This window comes from Pseudopipra pipra, chromosome 11, assembly GCF_036250125.1.
Source record: "Pseudopipra pipra isolate bDixPip1 chromosome 11, bDixPip1.hap1, whole genome shotgun sequence".
NCBI lineage: Eukaryota > Metazoa > Chordata > Aves > Passeriformes > Pipridae > Pseudopipra > Pseudopipra pipra.
The window spans coordinates 11,648,715-11,670,071 of NC_087559.1; the positions used below are offsets into that span (position 1 = coordinate 11,648,715).

Consider the following 21,357-nt stretch of genomic DNA (forward strand, 5'->3'; position numbering starts at 1 on the left):
CACGCTCCTCTCTTCTTCCGTTCTTGCCTGCAGTACTTTCCTCCATGAACAGATGTGCTCTTTCAGCTGTCCTTTTGCATACCCTGCCCTATCCGCTGCCCAGCTAACTGCTGCTGTGCTTCCAAGCACTGTTTCTTCCCCTGACCGTTGCTGTGTCCAGAGCTCATGTCTCAATGGCATTTTAGAACCTTGGTTAATAGAACATTTTGAATTATTCAAGAGCTGGGAGCACATTTCTACTTAAAATTTAATTAGAAACCTGCTGTGTGTCATTTTACAATAAAGGATATTGTAATAGCATCCCTAAATTGGGCAACCTTCTCCTGTCATGCAAGGCCTCTGTATGAGAGAGGCACACAACCAGTGAATCTTACGTGCTGCATGTGTGACAGATGCCATGTGATACCTTGTGGAACTGTGTGATGACATCTGTTAGGTTATTTTCAATGTATAAATCCATTAAACAGTTTTCAACAGCTGCTGTTAAAGGAGAAAAAAAGTTTATGGTGTAAGTTTTCCTTATGTGAGATTTCTTTCTGTGTAGTGTAACCCGGCATAGTTGGTACTCTGTCCCAGGCACACATCAGAGATATTGCATCAGTCAAGGCACAAAACAGCATTGTTGTACTACTAGAGAGTGAAAATTCCTTGCTATGAAAGGAGACCTGTGCTGGCTTCTTTCCATGTTTGGTGTAAAGATATTGGGCCTGGAACTGCTGGTGGTCTTGCAGATAGGCCAGATCTCCTGCTATTTCAAAGCTGCATTAGTCATCTCTCCTTTTTTTATGTCCTTCTGAAGCCTATGTGGGGAGACTCCCCTGCCTTTGTGTGTCTTTGAGGCTGCAAGAGCTAAAAAGTAATAACAATCTGCAGCTCTGCAGCTGCTGCTCTTTTTTTTTTTTTTTTTTTTTAAGCACACTCGAACATCCTTTAAAAATATTTCTGGAAAACATGTGGCATATAGGACCACCTGTTAGTCCATTAGAAAGTGAGAACAAACCCCCACTGGCAGAGCATAGCTCAGCCTGGGGCTCTGGTTGTCCTGAATAATGTGCTTTTGCAGATTTATGCTACGGAACAGTGAATCTATATTGACATCAGTGAGCACCAGCCTGTGGAAGGGCCCTGACATTTGTCTCATTCTCTCTGAGGGTGCAGAGAAGTGTGCACTTGCATGTGTGCTACCCCATGCACAGCTGCTACCCAGTGGAGCCGCATGTGGAAGAGATGGATTAGGTCTGGTGGGAATGTGGATGCCATATCCTTATGGAAAGAAGCAGCGTGTGCCTTGTACTTTAGCCAGAAGGCAAGTCAGTGGAACTGTGAACCTGTTACTTCTGCATCCTTTCAGGCTTCCAGGGAACCTGGAAGCTTCTTAGGTTGTAGTTTGGGTGTGGCTGCTTTGCTTCATCTTCGGTAGTAAATTGGCCCGAACCCCAGATCAACTCTGAAGATAGAGTGAACCTGCAGGGACTCACATCTGTCCCTTCCTGTCCTCCTTTCCTTTCTTCCCACCTTCCCCGTCTTATGTTGCCTGGAATCTTCTGGTCTATCATGTCTCCTGCTACCACACTGGGCAACAAATGCAAGATGTCATCTAGCTTTAGGGCTAGAAGATGGGAGTCATTAGGACTGTAGGTCTCTTTGAGTCCTGATTTTTAATGAAAGAGTTACCTGGTGGTGTATCCATCCCGGAGTGCTCCCTGATTTGCACCTCTTGCTGTTCTCCTTCGTTTTGGTCAGAAAGCACCATCCCATATGTTCCCCTTCCAGTGAAGGCTCTAGGTTGAGGCAGGCTAATCATTAACTGCTGGGAAGTGTGAACTTCTGAAAACTGATGCAAGGCCTGTGAGTCTCTAGTGGATGAGGTCCCTTAGTCCCTCTCCTCCCCTGCCCAACAGGTGAGCCTCCAAGGACTGGAGTCCGTCTTCCAGTGTGATGGTGGACTGGCATGAGGCTCACTTCATTACAGCCAGGGTCTGCTCTTTCAGCTCCAAGGTGCTTGAAGACCAAGGCATGACTGTGCTGGGAGGTATCAAGTCTAGTCTTATAGATTGGTGATTCACTAGGATGGCATGTGGCGCTTTGGAGGGTGGGGGAGAAAATTGTAATCTTTTAATTATTCATAGTAATTAGCAGAAGAGAATCCCAGGAGAGCTAGGATGGGGAATAGCAGAACAGACAATTTAGGACTGTATTCAAAGAAAAGTAAGTTTTCTGACAAGCTAATGGAATCAAATACTTTCCATCTCCTCTGCTAGTGAGATTCACTCCCTTCCATGATGAATTACTTGCTTCTGGCCAGAGAGATCCCAGTATCTTTCAGCCTTACTGAAATCTGCTGCTTCTTCATCCAGACTGACAGCAAATCTGCGGTTCTTAATACCATCTTCAACCCAAGCATTAATGAAATGAAGCACCTGGTAAAGACTGTCTACATAAGCAGCTTAGCGCTGAGCAGCCGCCTGCCGAGCTCAGCTCCCGGGATGCCTCTTGTTTATGCCCTGGTTTAGAGTACACATTGGGTGATCTGCCTTGGGACAAGCCATCTCGGTCAAGACATTGCTGGCAAAGGCTGACCTGTGACAGGAGAGTTTCTCTGTGTTGTTCTGGTGCAGCTGTCCCTGACTGTGTTTGGATGAGGATGGCTTATTCCAGCTTTATTGCAGTCCTGCACTCAGCAGGAAAGAGGTATGAGGCTATTTGGGGAACAGCTGTAGCACTTGGTGCCCGGTGTCTGCCTCAAGCAAATTCCAGCCATAATGAGACCTAACAACTTTGCTACCCTGGGTGTCTCTTTTGATTATGATCTCTTCTGTGTGTGTGGACCTGGTGTCTTAGAGTCGGAGATAGTAACTTCTCCAAGCTCTTCTGGGAGATTAGTATATTAGCCCCAACTGGCTCAATTCCAGCACCAGTAATTGTATTTTGCCTCTTTGAAATCCCCCTGCAGTTTCAATCAGCTGGAGTATGACTTTTTGCAGTAAGTCTTGCTGCTTTATATTGCAAAAAGGGAAGCAGATACGGCCTCAGACCTGGCTGCAGTTTTAGCAGTCAGTAGAGTGCACCTTGTGCTTCCAAAAGTTGGCAGGTGCTTTAGTATGAATGGTGTTATGTGTTGTGGTGGGAGCCCAGGAATGTTCTTGTTTTTATTACAGTGCCCTCTAGTTATCAGTAATTCAATCACTGGTTAACATGTTTCAGTTAATCCAATAAAGACCTTATGGTCAGGTTATGTGTACTAAAAACAATGAGGATCACCCTCTTCCTGAGCTGTCACAGTTCCTTTAAACTGTTAATAGCAAATACAGGGTAGGGAACCTTGTAGGACAGTAACTGAGACCTGCTCTTCTGAATGAAGGAGAAGCAGAAATGTAATGAATTAAATGTCTGGCTGGGGAATCATGCTTTGGCACAATGCCAAGTCTTGGCCCATCTGGTGTCAGGGAAGTTTTGGTATTGATTTCAGAGGAAGCAAGACATTACTTGAATTTACTTGAATGGCGGCTTTTGCAGAGGTTTGAAGCTCATGTTCACCTCTCCCAGGGAAAATCATCTCCCCGGGTGAAGAAAATGCATCTGTGTGACCCAGACCTAGGTCTGCTGGGAGATGCAAAGGTCAGGACTTGGAGCAGCAGGAGGGCTGTGCAAGATGGTTTCTTTAGAAAATAGCGCCTGAGGGTCTCTGTAAGAGAGCTTGGAAGGGAAAAGCTGGAGGATTGTGGGAGGCAGCTGGATACTGCAATATGAGTAATATCACCACTGATGGAAAGCATTAAGGGGCGTAGCTAATGATGTGGTGGCAAAGAGGTGAGGTAGAGGTGTGGAATTTCATATCGGTGAACCAGACTCCCAAGGGGATGGTGTGACTGAGAAGCTCTGGGAGGGTGTGTGATTTGGAACTGTGGCTGCCTGCTTTAACTCATCTGGTCCATCCCTTGCTAGACTGTTTGGCCAGAGGTGTTGGGACAGTTTCATGGCTCCAGCAGACGGTTCTCCTGAGCTGTGCCCCTTTGTGATCAGGCTGGCTCCATCATGGCTTGGCTCCTCTTGTTTGTGGCTGGAGAGGGGTACATGGTGTGTGCCACCTCTGTGTGTGGCCACAAGCTCCTTCTGTGCTCCAGCCTACTGCTGATCTTGGTGGGAGACAGCAGACCCTGGCAGGGAAGGAGCTGATAGTGTGTGCAGTTACAACCTCCTCAGGCAACCGTGGGGTTGGCAGTGCTCTGCTTCCTCGCTGAAATTAGATGAGCTGATAAATGAGCCAGGCAAATCTGACACTGCATCCAGCTCCATAATACCTACCTCCTTTATCAGAAGACTCTGCCTCATTTCTGCAGGAGGAACCCAGATCACCTGTGTCTCTCTGGCCTCTCTGTTCCATGGCTGATGTTTCTCTCCACAAAAGCTGGCGGGAATGGGAGTGGATAGCACTGGCCTAGGAAGGTGGTAGGGTCTGTGGATGCACTGCCATGTGCCCAGAGCGTGGGAGCAGGGTGTAGAAGGTCTGCTGAAGGTAGAGGAGAACCAGGTGGGCCAAGTGGGTTGTTCGAGAAGACCACTTAATGAAGGGGAACTGCTACCAGAATGCTGGAAGAGCTGCTAAACATGAGAGATGCCCTTTGATTTCCCTTAGGGCTGGGGGGTAGAGCAATTCAGGGAAATGCTGAGAAGACTCTTCAAATGCGGAAGTTCTTAGCTCTGCATTGCACAGATGATGAGTGACAGAGGCCAGCTTGTCTGGAGGGAGCCTTGAGAACAAGATGCTGGGACCAGCTTAAGGGCTGGAATCATACCACGAAGATGTACAGGGTGCAAAAATTCCTTCCAACTGTAGAAGAGAGATATAAACTAAAAGAAAATATGAGTGCCTTAAAGGGACCTGATCTTGACAAATTGGCAGATGCCCTTGTTTGTAAGAGAGTAGGAGCTGATTCCAGACAGGAACTAAATGTCTAGCTAAAAGTCTGGAAGGAAGGATTGACTCATCATCACTGGCATCTGTATGTGGCACCTGGGGATATGGTTTAGGGGTAATTACGATGGTGCTGCACTGATGGTTGGACTAGATCTTGAAGGGGTGTTCCAACCTTGATGATTCTGTGATCCTGCCTGAACCTGGGAAGCGATTGAACCCCTTTGGTAACTGTTGTATGGAGGGCTCCTTGTTTTAAGGAGCACAAACCAGCACCACTGACCAAAATGCCTCAAGTGTCACTGTTCCCCACATGATTCTGAGTAACAGCCCTCACAAGATTTGAGGGGAGTTCATTTTCTAATCAGTGGGGTCTTATGAACCGGACAGAAGAAAAATTCTCCAAGCTTAGTAAGCGGAGTAGTGGGGAAACTGATGACAAGTGGTAGTCTTAACACAGTAGCAAGTGTGAGGATTCCTTTGTCTGCTTCTACTTTGTGGATTTGTTGTCCCAGAGAAGTAGCTCAGGTTTCAGTCTTTGGCTGCCTTCTAGGATGGAAGTCTGCTGGGAGAGAGTGGGATGGGTTCTCCCTGGACTTTCATTGCCCAGGAGAGATGACAGAGGCGTCAGTCCCTCTGGCATCTTTAGATCTTGTTGGTGGAAAGGCTGCGTGGCTGCACCATGCAGGGCTTTCCCCCGTGGGAGCTAACTAATCTGTGATAGAGCACTTTAAGGAAAGGTTGAATGTGTGACTTCAAAGGAGAGCTGACAGGCTGGGAGCATTTCTTGTTCCCGTGGGACAAACCTCATGCTGCTTTTCGTAGTTTGTTTTTTTGCTGTACCCATCTGCCAGTTCGTGCTCTCCTCCAGGTGGGAAGAGGAGCAGGGAAGAGAGGAGGTGCAGAGGAGTCGAGAACAGCTGAGAGTGTCTTTAGGCAATGGGGATGGCAGATTGGATCACTGATCCTTGAAAATAACATCTCATCTGACAGGGCCTTGTTTTAAGGGGCAAAACCCTCACTTTTCACCCACAGCGTGTCAGGGCAGGCAGGGTTCTTGCTGGGGTTTTTGTTGCAAACCCTGAGTATCCCTGGAGCAGGAGGAGTAGCAGAGCCCTGGGAGATGCACTAAACTTTTATCATCTGTCTGAAGAGTGTCCCAACTGAATGCCCTCAGTCCCATGGTCCGTGGCTGTTCCTGCTGTTACCCACCATCCATCTAGCAAGGCAGTGACTGTGCCTGCAGACACTGGTGTGTGTACCTGTGGGTGTGGGCCTTTGGGAAGACCAGTGCCAGACAGTGGAGGAGAGATGGGTTTTTTTTGTCTGTGCTGCTGATTGCTCTTAACAGCCTCCATGGCCTCTGGGGGAGCATCACCAGGAAGGCTGTTGGGTAGCAAAAATCTTTTAATCCTCAGGGTCCCTGGATAGAGCCTCAGTCAGGATGATGCTCTCTAGTGAAACACAGCAGCAAAACGACCTGGCTTCTGCCTGCAGTGTCAGTAAATCTCAGTGGCTTCTTTGCACACAGAACTGGGAGACAGTCCCAACACCATGGCTCTGAAGGTCAGAAGCTGGATCATGCTCATCTTTGGGCAACATCTGGAAGGAGCTGCTGACAGCATGTAGGGAATGAACTGTGGGTTAGGGAAGTTGCTTGCCAGCTAAACAGGAGCATCTTTGCACCTCCTGTTTTGGGGCGGATGGAGCAGTGTGTTCTCCGCTCAGGACAGATGGGAAAGAGCATGCAGGAGTAGCATGGGCAGTCCTGATTCCCCAGGAATATCCAAGGCAATGAGTGTGTTTGATGACATGGCCCTCTCTGCCTGGGAGCTCACACTCGCTCTGGCAGCAGCAAGCGATGGATTCGAGTCAGGGATGCATGGAGTTTTTTTGTGCAGATCTCTGTAAGGCATCCAGACAGCTGCTGCCCACTGTGCTCAGTGGAGCATCTGCTTTGGCAGGCAGGAGAGGAGACAGGAGCCTTGGGGATTTCAGACAGTCACTTGCTTAATAACCATAGACAGGGCAGGGGGCTCATTTCTGGCTGTGAAGGGATCGTCTTCCTTCCCTTTCTCTGAGAATGTGCTGTGTGCTTTCTTGGGGAGAAAGGGAGTTAATTGGGATGCAAACTCCTGAAACAGAGCTCCGTGGGTATGGGCAGTTTCTCAAGAAAGATGAAGGCTGATTTATGCCTGCTGGATTTGTGCCTGCCACTCTGAGCTAAACATGTCTGATCTTACAGATACTTTTCTTATCCTGGGGTGGCCTTGCTGGCCTCCAGAAGAAACCCCTGCCTGCTCTGACCTTACATTTGTGACATGCATCTTCCTTTTCAGCATCTACATTTGTCTAGCAACAAAAAATGCATTCATGGCTAGAGCCAGGGAACAAACAGGCTGAAGCTGAAGGGAGGGGAGTTAGTTTTGGCTGCTGTAGCAAAACAAAACTGTTCGTTATTGACGCGGGAGTCTCATAATGCAGATGTTTGGGGGATGACTTTTATGCTATGAAGTGCTGTACAAACCAAAATGCTGCGTTTCAAAGATGCCCAGGTTGGTTCAGATTTTGGTGGTATTCCTTGGGTGTGCCAGGGAGGAGGATTTGGTTTGCTGTGCTTTTGTTTCTCTTCTCTAGTATTTCTCATTTAGCTTGTGGCTGACTGCTGCTAGTACCCCTGTCTTTCTGAATCCCATCTGAAATGAATCTCTGGGTCCCAGCCTAGTCCCAGCCCGATTTCTAACACTCATAACCTCAAATTAAAGATGCCAGGTGTCAAAACTCTTATTATTGTCTGTAAAAAAGCCTCAGGACAGAAAGGAGTGGAGAGAATGGATATGCAAATTGTCCCTAGGAAATGTGGATTCGCTGGGATGGGATAGGGTGCTGGAGAAGTGCACTTATTGGATGGGATTGTTCTTTGCTGTGTTAGGATACCTGTTCTTAGAAGGTCTCTGCCACTTGACCCAATCTCTGGCTGAACACCTATAATGGGGCCAGCTCTCTGCCTTTCAGAGTTCTTAGTTGCTTTGGATGTGACATGAAGTATTTTGGATCTTTTCCTAGATTACAGCTTTCCTGCTGCATCTCAGAAGGCACTGCTGAAACGGAATGGGACACAGGTGGACAACTGGGAAACAGCCACTGTCCAGCCACCAGCAGAATTTGTTGAGCCTGACCTGCACACGCCTTTCTCTATGCTAGAGGAAGAGGAGGGGCTGCTCCCTATAGACCACTCAAGAGGAGGAGTGGAGAGCCTCCAGACCTCCGGGCCAGAAGTTACATCTTCTGAACCAGTGGACCAAGAGGACTCCTTCTCCCTTCTGTTTTCCACAGCTTCCGCCAGGCCAGGTATTGTGACTGAGGCAGCCATAGGAGGGCAAGAAGAGGACTCTGTTTCTCCAGGCGTAGACCTTGGGAGCAGCATGGGACCAGGTCTTCTACCTGTGTCCTCTATTTTTTCTACTACTGTTGGTGCAAGATCTCCCAGTCTTTCAGAAGAACTCTTTGAGGTGACAACTGGGGACACTTGGGCTATTGGGGGAGCAGATTCAGAGCTTACTGTGAGTACCACAGGAGCAGAGCTTGCAGAGACCACGGTGGAGGCTGGTGTGGAAGAACATTCGGCCAGAGAGGAGGTCTCAGAGCCCACAGTGGGGTGGGAGATGCTGAAGCCCACGATGTTGACTGAGATGGAGCAGACAGTAGAAATGCCTGTGGGAACACCCTCTCCTGCAAGCGGCTCCCCAGACGCCCAGACTCGTTCTGGGAGTGAGCAGCATCCCACTTCTGTGTCTCCGTGGGACAGAGCTGATGAGCCTGTGCTGGATCCCATTTGGAATGACACTGAGTCAGCCACTGAGACTGTGGCAGCAGAGAGGAGCTTGTCACCGCAGGCTGGGGATGCCCGCATGGCCGTGCTGCCAACAGAGCTGCCCTGGGACTCGGCACAGGTAGCACTGGGAGCAGGGAATGGGTGGGAGGTTGCAGTGGAGATACTTGGGTCCTTCCCTCTTGTGGGGGTGTTTAACCCCATCCTTAAGTCTGACTGGTGGAAGGAGTTTTGTCTGTTCACCCAGGCGGGTGAGTGAACTTTCAGGGAGGGTATTTTGCAGCACTTTTTAAGGGTATCCGTCATCCTTGGTGAAAACCCTGACCCCTCACATCTTCCCAGCTACACAAAATCCTGCTTCCAATAAACAGAAGCAGAACACCTTCCCTCTGGAGCATGCACAGCAGAGAAAGCTCCTTGTTTCCTCAGCCTGCATTATTGGAAGTGTCAGGACAAAAATGGCCCCAAGGATTTCTGGAAAGGCAGTGAGAAGAAAGTGCTATTTTTGCTGCTGCTGCCTGCAGGGACCAGATGCAGAGCAGGTGGAGCAGAGTACAGTGACCTGTGAGGATGTTGTTCTGGGAGAGCCTGTGGGAGAGGAGGGGTGTGGTGAACTGTAGTTCCTAAATCCAGCAAACTGGCAGCTGGTTAAAAGAAGATATGTAGCAGGAGTTGACTGGTAAGAAAGTACCAAGCAAAGCTTTTAATTTTGCTTTCTGCCCTTTGGTACTCAGGAGCCTGAACAAGTGACTTAGCCCCTCTGTGCATCCTATCCTGCCTGCAAAGTGCTGCCTTGTCTCACCAATCTGTTTAAAGTCCGAGGAGACTCCTGGTTAGGTTTTGTGTTAAGTGCTGATAAGGCTGCAGGCTAGAGAGCTTTCCACTGAGAACCTGAGTCCTCCTAGACAGAGGTGGAAAGTAAGCTGGTCCGTGGCAAGGTGGTGTAGTGACTTTTTTCCTGCTACATGCACTGTCACTGAAATGGTGATTCCTCCTCAGTACAGAGAGTTAGAGGACAGTCACATCCTTTGAGAAGTGCTTCTCAAGGGGGTATGGCACCTTGCTTCTGTCCCTTGTGTACCCTGTGCTTTTAGCAGCATTCACTAGCTGAACTCAGCTGTCTTTGTCTTGTCTCTCCAGGTGATCTGCAAAGACTGGAGCAACCTTGCGGGAAAAAATTACATCATCCTGAATATGTCGGATAACATTGACTGTGTAAGTCAGTCCAAAGAGATTTGATGGCACAGGGGGAATGGTGCTTAGAGAAGAAGAGGCAGGCCTAGCTCTTGATGTCTGCTTTCACTACAAAACATTTTAAAAGCACTAAATCTCAGCTTCCCTGTAGAGTCTGTGAAGAGAAGGAGAGGAGGACAGAAATATTTCTGTTCCCCAAAGAGTGGGCGGAGAGAGATGATTTTGCTCTAAGTCTAGCACATGTCAGTACCATATTGGATTTTTTACTAACTTCTGGCTTGTGGTCTGTGCCAGTCTGTACCTGGATTGTCATGAGACATGAGAGCTTTTAACATTGCACCTCTTACTGGTAGGAGATGTGGCAGGATTGAAGTGCAATTCTCCTTCCTTCGCTTCCTTTTCCTTCCAGCATATAGTAATGATCCTCTGATGGCTCAGAGGAATAGGGACTCCCATTTACAGTGTGCATGGTTAAGTACCAAACAGCTATCACTAAATCATCCTTAAGGGCCTCCTCTCCCCACCCTCTTATCTTATGTGTTATCTGGGTCTGTTAACCAGCCATGCTCTGCTAATCCAATGCAGAGGTCCATCCATCCTCATAAAGCTGCAGTTAATTCATGAGCCCAGAGTCCCTTGTGGATCCCTGGTAAAAGAGCTTGTTCACTTCTGCTTGGCCTTTTATCAGGCACTTAAAAACCAGTTGTGCAAGGCCTGGGTCAAGGTGTCTTTCATATTCTAAGAAATTATTATGAGCCTGACAGCCTGAGACCAAAATGTTTAATTGAGGAACTGTGTTCTGGCCTTCTGTGTCTGCACTCTTGCTTTCTGAGTCTCCTGCTCTGGGCAGAGCCACCTGGTCTTGTTCCTGCACTGACCTATTGCTGCTACTGGTGAGTTGTTGGTTGGTTGGGTTTTATTTTTTTTTTAAGGTGAACTTTCTGGGAACATGGAAAATGGGGAAATGTCTGTACACAGTAAAGCATGTTGAATGCTCTAAGAGTAGATGAAAAGTCACTCTTTTTCCTCCTGATTTAGACAAGCCATTTGGAAGGGTTTTAAGTATCTCTGCTACAGTTAACAACTGCAACGCAGAAAATCAGTCCTTGAAAACCACAGTCCTGCTGCCCTGTTTCCTCCATGTCCTAGTCCCCATCACTCTTTCTCCCATTTCTGTGGACTTTAAATGCTAGGTAATTTTGTGATACATAGTAACTTCCTTCCTGTGTTCATTTGCATTTGTGTTGTTTAAACCACTGTAAGGGTGAGAACTGAAAAGCAGATGTGCAGATGTCTCTTGATCAAATTATGTCTTTGCTGTTAAATCCTCAGTTCTGCCTTGCTGAAGGAACACGGTGCCGTGGAATAGGCAGGGCTGAACTGTTTTTCTACTTGATTTCATGTTTCAAAACATATTTCCCAGTGAATGATTTGTGCTGTACTACCCCTTATTCAAAGGGACATTTGTCGACATACATATTTAACATGAGCATCACTTCATTCCCTGCCTTCCATTACCACTTTGCATGAGCAAAGCTGGAATCAAGCTCTTCTCCTTTCCACTGATCTTGATGCAGTTTGTGTCCTACCCGTGGAAATTTACTCAGTTTGGGCACCTCACCTACAGTCTGCCTGTCCCTTTTGTTTTCTGCTTTCTGTACCTGAGCCCTGTTGTGTTTGTGAGGAAGAATGTGTGTTGCAAGTACTGTAATTTAAATTAGTGCAAATGAGGATTCTACACGTATTTCCTATGTTTTGGTGCCATGATCTGGTGTAGTACTGAGTCCCACTGAAAAGCCAAGGGACAAGTAGGGTGCTTAACCCCTTCCAGAGGGTTGGACCTTGAGCTTTAATATACTTCATAGCACCAGGCTTTTACCTGCTGTAGGGATGATGTCTGTATTGCTGGGTTAAGCTGGAAGGCCATTTGTCTTCCCAATGGGCTCTGGGCAAGGGAATCACTTCCGTCTCTTTCTGGGCACATCTCTCGCTCAACATAGCTGGGATTTTTGCCCAAGTGAGGTCTGCAGGATCTGACCCAACAGTGGTACCTGGCCGTGTATCGGGAGGTGATCTCTACCTAGGTGTGTGTGCATTCAGACTCCTTCACTGCTCCCTTCTCTCCACTATGGAGAATTTGTCAGTACTCTACAGCCTCTGCTTTCTTCATCACCAGAAACATCTTGCTTCTGTCCTGCTCCTGGCCTTAGCTGCTCCTCCTTCCTCTGCATCCTCCAAGAGAGAGCCTCAGGCTGGCAGTGGGGCCGTGAGTGGGAGCTGCATTTCATGGTGCTGCATCGCGGTGCTGCTTCCTCCTGCCTCCCCATGCCAAAATCCATACCCTGATGAGAGTAGGCACTGGCAGGCCCTTGTGATTCAGGCCCCAGTCATCGATGTCTTTTCCAATTAGGCCATTTTTGGCACAGGCCCGTGCCTGCCCTGAGCGCTTCAAATTGCCATGGCAACAAGAGCTCTCCATTTTATTAATCATCTGTGTGGCCTTCAGGTTGGCATGGCAACTGGAGATAAGAATAGAAACACAGGAGTGAGAAAGCAGCAAAGGAGCCTGCTGAGGGATGGCTGGAGCATGTCAGGCTGAGCGGCACCCGCTGACCCAGCGCTGGCTGTGGGGAAGAGCCTGATTCCTTCTTACCTTACACAATAATGTTGCTTCAGGATCCCTGTGTGCCAGAGGAGCTGGGCTTGGTGTGGGACATATGGCAGCCACAGGAACCAAGGAGGAGGGTTGGTGCATCAGGAGATGTATGTAGATCCAGCCTGGGGCACTGGGGATGTGCAGGGGACTGTTGCACCAGGTTTAACACTGCTGGCTTTTGGGCACACCTGGTGTGGGGTCTCAGCCATACCATCCCTGCAGTGCTACATCTGCCCTGTTCCCACCATGTACTCACCAAGGTTCCTTTCCCATGGCAGGAGGAGTTTCGGTTGGAGAGGGGTCCCCAGCTGTTGGCACTGGTGGAGGATGCCTTCTCCAGACAGGCAGATGGACTGCAGGACCGTTGGCTGATATCTTTGAGCAAACCCAACGAGAACGACAAGCACTTGCTAATGACACTGGCAGGGGAACAGGGTAAGTGCTGGGAGAAGGAGCCTTCCTGTGATGTGGGGGTGCATTTAAGGATCTCCCAAATGGATGTGCTCAGCCATGTTGGAATGAGCTTTTGCTTTCCCTTTCAATCCCACCAGTTCCCAGTGTTCACTAGACTTGAGGAATGGAGGGGGACTGAGGACATAAGACTCTTTCTTCACATCTGCCTTCTGTCTTGCCCCTCCCTGCTTGTACAAAGCTCTGTATCTGCAATTTGCTCTCTCCCTGGATTGCCTTCACCTTAGCATCTGTCAGCTTTCTCCTGATGCTTATGTACTCCATGGGCAAGATGCAATGGCAGGGTATGACATCCTGCTCTTGGTTCCCTTCCTAACCTATCAGTTCTTAAGTCTTGTCTGAATTAGGATAGTCCTGATGGTGCGTCCCCTGCATCCCAAAAGAAACAAAAGCTGACAGTGAACGTGGGACATTTTACCATCTCTTTATTTTCATTTTGGTATGGAGGTCCTTCTCCTGTACTGCTTCTGTTGCCTGCTTAGTGACAGAGGCCTTCAATGTTGACATTATGGCCTAAATGACCTATATGAACCTGCATCCATGACTTTTTGAGTGTTGCTGCTTGCTCCCAGAGCAGACACAGATGTTGAGAGCTGCTGTGGCAGTGGGAAGGGTATCTAGGTGGCTTTGATATCAGTTTTCCCTGGATTTTTTTACTTATTTCGAGAATATTTGGAGGTACCCTTGTCTATGGTCCTTGAGTTCTTTCAGCCTCCTGACATAAAGCACCAATGAACAAAAATGTGTGTTCCCTTACCTCCATCCTGTTAGGGATTTCAGACTGATGAATACATCTGACTGAGTAACCTGAGCTGAAAGCAGCACTGATCTCTTCCTCTGCTTTACAGGCGTTATCCCTACAAAAGATGTTCTCATGGCACTGGGGGATGTTAAGAGGAGCTTAGCTGAGGTAAGAACCTGTCTGCCTGCATCCATTTGTTAAGACTGGCTATACAATTAAAATAAGCAACTTGAAAACTGGGAGCATATCTCAGTCTAACCAAGTGCTGAACCCACAGCAGGTGAACAGATGAGTCAGACGCTTGGCAAACTCCCTTCTGCCCTCACTGGTAGTTGCCAGGCCATCAAATGTCTGCTCTCTTTAAGAGATAACTATGGGTTATTTCCTCCCAGCTTTTCTGTCTTTGTTGTGAAACTGCTTTTCACACATTCATTTTGTTGGGATTCTTGGTGTCTTCCCTTCTATGCTATTGTCAGTGGCAATGTGGGTGCTGTAGAGTCCCTGATTTGGCCCTACTCACCCTACAGCTGTTTTTTATATACATTGGCTTCTCTTGACATGTTCACATGCCTTCTGCAATCCCAGGGTCTACTCCTTTAGACAACTACCTACACAAGGGCAGGTGGAGGACCAGAGATGATGGATGCCAGATTCCTCTGCCAGCTGCCTCTAGCTCTCACATATTCCTTTCTAACCCTGGGCAGCTTGGAAGAGGATAGAGAAGAGGACAAATTAGTCCCATGATCTCTGGATTTTTCCCCTTAGCCTTACAGGATATGTAGGCCTGATTCTGCTTGGGTTTTTTACACTACTGGGAGTAATTTTGCTGATTTTTAGCAGCAGGGTTGGGCCATTGCCTTGTTGGCTGTCTGCTCTCATTTTTTTCCCTGACCTAAGAAACTGGTGCAATCAGACAAAGCAAATTAAGTGCTCAGTGCTGTATTGATTGGCTTACACCAGAGAAAGTGCAAAAAGCCAGCCCTGTAGAAATTGTGTGACTAAAGTATCAGCACCTAGAACTGTCCAGAAAGATGGATTTGTCTTGGTGCAAGGTCTGACTTTGCAATTGTGGCCCGATGTTAACCTGAGTCCTACCAGAGCAGCCTCACCACATGCCTCCAACTCTCCAGCTCTATCAATAATGAAACACTGCTCACTGCACTGACCTTGTGCTGGCATGAGATTGGAAGGAGGAGGGAGGATATTCTCTTACACCCATCATACTTAGTATTGATACATAACCTGTTTGAAATCTTAAGTCACTGGGACCGATGTGGGGCTGTTTGCTGACAGCCACAGGGGACCCATTTCTATGGCAGCTATTCCTAAGCTTTTAGGATCAGTGGGCAGCTGTCCACTTTCAAGACCTCATAAAGACCACTATGCCCTCTTAGGACCTCAGCTTTAATGGAAACCTATTTGTTATGGTTACGTTCTCTGCCAAGTAGTCACCAAAGCCTCAGTACCAATCAGTGGTCCATGATTCTATGATCGTAGTTTGTCTTGGGTGGTTCGTCCCATGAAAGCCTCCTTGTCATGCACATAGGTGTGATCTTTGTGCAGGTGATCAAGATAAGATTGTGCCTACTGTCATTTGCTGTCAGGTTTCATGGAAAATGGTGTCATATTTAGTTATGTGCCTTCTAGTCACATAAGACTAGACTTTCTGACTCTCCAACCCTGGCTTTTAGTTCCTCTGCCCACAGTGGTGGTCCTGTACTTGGACCCTGGAAGGTCTGAACAGGATCCCACCTGACTGCAGGTCAGGACATTTAGTATACTGCTTTCTTCCTTCCAGATTGGTATCCAAAACTACTCAACCACCACAAGCTGCCAGTCGCACCCCAACCAGACACGCAGTGATTATGGGAAGCTCTTTGTGGTGCTGGTGATCATTGGCTCCATCTGTGCCATCATCATTGTGCTGGGGCTCATATACAACTGCTGGCAGAGGCGCCTGCCCAAAATGAAGAACATGGTGAGCACTGGATGGGTGGAGAAGGTGGCTAGGCTCTTAGCCATTGGGAAGGAGGGGATTGGAAAGTTAAGAGGGAGATTGTTCTCCCCTGTCCACTTATGGGACATAGCTGGATACACAGCTGGAGCAGCGAGGGTGTCCATTCAGGCAAGAATGCAAACCTGTCTCTTGCTGTGCTTAGGACAGCTCATTTCCACTGTGAGGGCTGGGCTAGGAGCAAATTTACCTTTTCCCACTGACCCTGCAAAGTTCTCAGTGACCCTTGTAGCCTGACCTGATTGTGCTTCTCAGCAGCTTTAAGACCTGTCCTCCTTTGTCTCCATCTGTGTTCCTCTCGTCCTTTCCAGTCACACGGGGAGGAGCTGCGCTTTGTTGAGAACGGCTGCCATGACAACCCCACCTTGGATGTGGCCAGTGACAGCCAGTCGGAAATGCAGGAGAAGAAGCCAAGCGTGAACGGTGGGAACACCATCAATGGCCCCGACAGCTGGGATGTCCTGATCAATAAGCAGGCGAGCGAGGATGTTGATGTGTTTGAGGAAGACACACATCTTTAGAAAAAGAACGGGGGGAACCACCCTCTTAAATACACTTGTTTCTCTCCTATCTTGACTGATGGACCATGGGATCAGGTGGCTTCTCAGGAACTTCTTAAAACCTTGGAACAGGTCTTTGGGCAAATCTTCCCAGTAGAAGTCCTGAGCCTGCATCTGAGGCTTGGAGCCAGGAGGATCACTGAACAGAGGGAAGCGGGAGGGGTGGGTTTGTAGGTCTCTGTGTGTGTGTTCCTATCAGTAGCACCAATGCTTTTATCACCTTTAAATGCACTTAAATGTAGCTCTCTTGTAGTGGCTGAGAGTGGCTGGGCTTAAGAAGCAAGATGGTGAGGCTGTCGGCCACCAAAAGTCCAGATCTGGGGAGTAAATTCACTTCCCAGATCCTGACCTTGAGATCGTGTTCAGTCTGTGCAGGTGCAGTAACACCTGTGCATTCTGAAGGGAGGGGAGCCAGGATTCAGTCGATGTCCTGGGCAGAGTTTGCATTCCACATGTGAAAACAGGTTTTGTAGTGCTCTAGCATTCAGCTGCTAATTAGATGAGAGCTGATGTTTACATTCGGGGAAAACATCCCCCCTGCTGTCATTTCACCCCTGGTACCACAAACAGCCCCACTCTCTTTTTCAGCTCCACAGCTCCAAGCTGAGTTTGCAAAGTTTGAGCACTTTACCCTTGCTTCACTGGTTACAGAGAATTTGGTGCCATGGTGCAGCATCTTAGCTGGAAATTTGCTTTAGGCTGGAGAGTTGCTCAAAAATGACATTTACATGCCTCTTTAACGAAACAGCCTGGGAAATCATCAGCAAAGTATCCCATGTCTAAATCTCAGTTTTAGACTAGCAGACCTTTTCCACTCCAGTTCTATTTTTCAGGATAGTTTGGTTTCAGTTGGTCATTTTGAGGTAAAAATAAAGACTGTGTGAGACTTTATAAACAGTTGGAAAAGTTAAAACTCAGAAACAGGTCATTTTTCTGGCCCTTTTGTTTCCGTTTCAGCATCCTGCCCTGAGAGGAGGGTGGAAGTGTTTAATGTCCCACGGGTGTAAATCGGAGTGACATCTTTAAAATTATTTTATTTAAGCAAGTGTAAGCCAGATGAGATGAGAGTCGATCTAAGGGCTCCCCAATGAACGTTTCTCAGGCATGCCTCAGGCAACTTTGAGTCTCCAGCTCCCTGAAGACTTGTGATAAAAGACACGTGAATATGCATAATTGTTCTCTGAGCCCTGCCTAAACTGAGACTCGAAAACATTTGTTTCTTCTGTCATTGAGGGACTGAGGGACTTGCTTTGGTCAGAGGCAGCAGTATTTCTCTCTGTTACGGTGATCTGCACGCTTGCTCACTGCGAGATGCAGTTTCACACTTGGTCTTTAAGGGAACCTTTGTACAGAAAGGCCCCAGATGTGCAGCCTGATGCCGAGCCTGTAAATCTATCACTGTATGTATAGGTATTTTTAGCATGTTCATCCCTGGTGTGTGTGCCTAAAGTCAAGGTGCAAGAGTCTGTTGTTTTCATTTGCATAGCGCTTTGCATGCAAACTGAATCACAGGTCACCTTGATGTAAGACCACATTGATACCAGTCTATTGAGGAATCAAACCATTGGTTTCCTATCCAGATTCCAGTTTTCAGTGGTTTTAGCCTGCCTCCATATCTTTCCCTGTTGTGTAGAAGACAGTGGATCATCAGCTCCTTTTGTATCTTGATAGGGTTGCAGAGATGCTCAGAGCAGTTCCTTCTGCCCCAGCAGTTGGTAGTGGGGGACAGTACACGTACATGAACAGCCACATGCGGCCCTTCTTTGGCCACCCCTCACTTATGGCTCCTGCTGAGTTTGATGGGTCTGTGCAGTGTAACTGCACAGCTCCAGTGGCTGTGGTGATGGCACTTTGGGGCTCACAGGATGAAATGCAAGTTGTTATGATGAGTAAATTAAAGCATGGAGTTAAAATTTGAGTTTGTATAGCACTTAGCATAATGGGGGCTGGCATGCCCGTGGCCTTTAGGCAGCTTCACCGTGTAAATGTTTCTAAGTCCAATAATCCTCATTAAATACATTTTTAATGCCCAGTGGCTATTAAAAAGATAAAGCCACCCCTTAGATGTGAATCAGTTCACTCACAAACCCCTTCCTTGGTGCATGTCACTGCTAGGAGCTGCTTTGCTGCCCTGTTTCCTCTCCACTATCCTAATTCAGAGAAGCAACAAGGAGGTGGTAAAGCAATGCTGCTGGCTGGGCTCAGCACTTCCTGATCTTGTGTAGAGTCTTCAAACTTTGAAGAAACCAAGGGGGTATGTGGGCCTCATGATGAGTTAACAAGTTCTCCTGATTTGCTCTTCTGGCTTCTTGTGGCCTGAAGGTTTTCCAGAGACACTCTTCTCCATCTGGAGCATTCAGGTGATCTTGAGTGTCTAAGGGTGGCTGTCATGAGGCTAAGGACAATTTTCTACTGTCTCTGACAGGGTGCACCTGGCTGTGTGATCCCAGTTTAGCTCCCGAAATCTACTGGTTGATAGCATTTCACTTTAGTCTGGTGATACTTTTTATCCCTTTACTGTTTGTTTTTTCTCTGTATCATTTTTTTGCACTAGGCTGATCTTTTCAAGTCGATTGCACTGTTGTCCCTCTCCTGCCAGGCTTGCAGAGACGGGTCATCTCCGGGGACCTGTGGGCTGGGGAGCACTGTAAAGAGCTGGATAGCCCACTTACTCTGTTCAGTGCTTGCATTTTCAGCTCTGCACAGGGAGGAAGAAAAACTTTGTCTTAGCATTTGTAACAGGAAGCTTTTCTATCACCTTAATGTAGTTAAACTTCTTTTTAACAAAAACTGTCAAAGCTGGACTTCTCAGAGTGGTGTGCCAGGCGACAGAGCAGATGCAGGAGACAAAGCAATTCCTGGAAAACTGTTTGCCACCGACTCGGACATCGCCATAGTTCCATCTGCCAAACGTTTGATCGCAGTGACACCTGGTGGCTGTTGGGAGTTGGAGACGAAAAATAATAACCCCCCCAACAATTTCCCTCTTTTAGCTCTGGATATTTGTTTCCTGTAACTTGCCTAGGACAGTCACCTGCTTTATTCATGAGGGGCTGCGGGACTTGCCTATGAGCAGAGGGGCTCACACCAGGCGTGTCAGGGATGGTTTGTGTGAGGACATCCCTGTCTGCAAAACAGTGAAATGGCACATTCTCTGGAATCACCGGTGTGGAGGACCTGGGTAGCAATACAGAGTCTCAGCTCCATTTTCCAGCTTTGTCCTCCACTTGCCTTCTCTGCTCCTTGGGACCACAGCTAGAAGGCAGAAACTCTGGCTTGATGTGAAGGTGGTTCTTCAGAAAGAGCATTGGGTGCTGGTATGAGGAGTGCAGCACCTTGGGGAATGTCAGCAATGGCAGCGTCTGGAGGTACAGCCAGGATCAGAGTGGATCTCCGTCTGTGGAATGGTGGCCAGATGTGGTCTGGGATGGCCAAGCTACAGATTACTCCACGGTGTTGCCCAGATGTCTGGAACAGCATCTGTAATGGAGTCTAACATGTTCCAGGATCCTGCATCCTGCACGCTGCCTCGTGGTGGGTAGAGTGGAAAGAAACAATGAGAAGTGACCCAGTAACTGTGCTGCGGAGTATGTAATGCAGGTTCAGAATATAGTTCAAGATACCACCTTAAGGATCCCTCTGGCACAGAATACAGTGTGAAATGAAGGTACATTATCCTATGGATTACTGCAGCATGACCGTAGAGCATTGCAGCAGGGTCCCACTGCAGCCACTGCTGTCAGCAACTCGTCTGTTCCCATCTGCCTTCACAGCCATGCAGGAGCACATCTCTCCTTCACAGAGAGTTTGGGGCAGCTGGAACAGTCAGAGACAACAAGCTCCTTTGTCTGTGCTGGCTCATGAGAGTCTTGTGGGCTCATCTCAGCTGACAGCCAGGCTCCCAGCCATTCTTCTCAACACCTTCATTCCTGTTGGACCTAAACTGTCTGCAAGCCCTGGCCACTGCTTGGGATTGCTTAGAAACAGTTGTGTCTGGCCCTGGAAGCAATAGGGTTGTGGTTTTGTTTTCTTTGCAATAAAATGCACCTGCTGGGTGTCTGAACACTGACCCGAGTGCAGTGCTTTGCTTGGTTAGATCTGCTTGAATTCATGTGTGTTGCATCTGGAATTCACTGTCAGCCACGGTCCCTCTGCTGGGATGGGGCTGATCAGCCTGGCCCCCTTTTCCCCACAGTGCACTACTTAATTCTCCCATCCCAGGTTTCTGTGGAAGCCCTGAGCCGTGCCAGGTGCCCAGGCTGTGGGAAAGTGGCTTCTCCCCTGAGGTGTCCTACCCAATACCCACAGGACCAGCCCAGGACCAGTCTTTTCTGCTTGAATGGCTTAGCACGAGCCTCTTTCTAGAGCAGAGCCTCTGCATGTGTGCCCAGCCCTGTGCCATGTGCGTCCCACCCAGCTCCCCACCATCCCACACCTGCTCCAGAGCTGGACCCCACAGAGAATCACAAAATTGTTAGGGGTGAAAGGGACCTCTGGAGGTCATCTATTCCAACCCCCCTGGCGAGGCAGGGTCGGGTAGAGCAGGGGACACAGGAACACATCCAGGTGGGTTTGGAACACCTCTAGAGAGGGAGATTTCATGGTGTCCCTGGGCAGCTGTTCCAGTGCCACCCTCAATGTAAAGAAGTTCTTCTTCCTGATGAGGTAAAACTTCTTGGTTTTTAGTTTATGGCCATTGTTCTTCATCATGTCGCTGGGCATCACCGAAAAGAGTCCGGCACCATCCTTTTGGCACCCACTTTTGGGATATTTGTATGGATTCATGAGATCCTCTCTCATTACAACTGCATGTGATCCAGAGAGAGCCCTGCCGTGTGGTTCCAGACCACCTCGCATCCACGTTCCGGACCAGGTCCCCTCCTCGGCTGTGTCCCGGGTCAGCCCCCCTTCCCCGGAGCCACGTTCCACGCGTGTCCGGGGGCGGCCCGGGCTGCAGTTGGTCCTCCGAGCCG

The 21,357-nt window shown here is 48.3% G+C and overlaps 1 protein-coding gene across 1 annotated transcript in view; it reads left to right on the forward strand.

Annotated features, from left to right (window-relative positions):
• The window catches only part of PODXL2 (podocalyxin like 2), a 32,641-nt gene extending 12,188 nt beyond the window's left edge, over positions 1-20,453 (forward strand). Inside the window, exons 3-8 of the mRNA XM_064667508.1 lie at positions 7,982-8,868; positions 9,888-9,962; positions 12,876-13,032; positions 13,917-13,978; positions 15,609-15,788; positions 16,136-20,453. Coding sequence (XP_064523578.1) covers positions 7,982-8,868; positions 9,888-9,962; positions 12,876-13,032; positions 13,917-13,978; positions 15,609-15,788; positions 16,136-16,345 — 1,571 coding nt within the window. The 3' untranslated portion in view covers positions 16,346-20,453. The remainder of the gene's footprint in view (positions 1-7,981; positions 8,869-9,887; positions 9,963-12,875; positions 13,033-13,916; positions 13,979-15,608; positions 15,789-16,135) is intronic.
• The last annotated feature ends 904 nt before the right edge of the window (positions 20,454-21,357 follow it).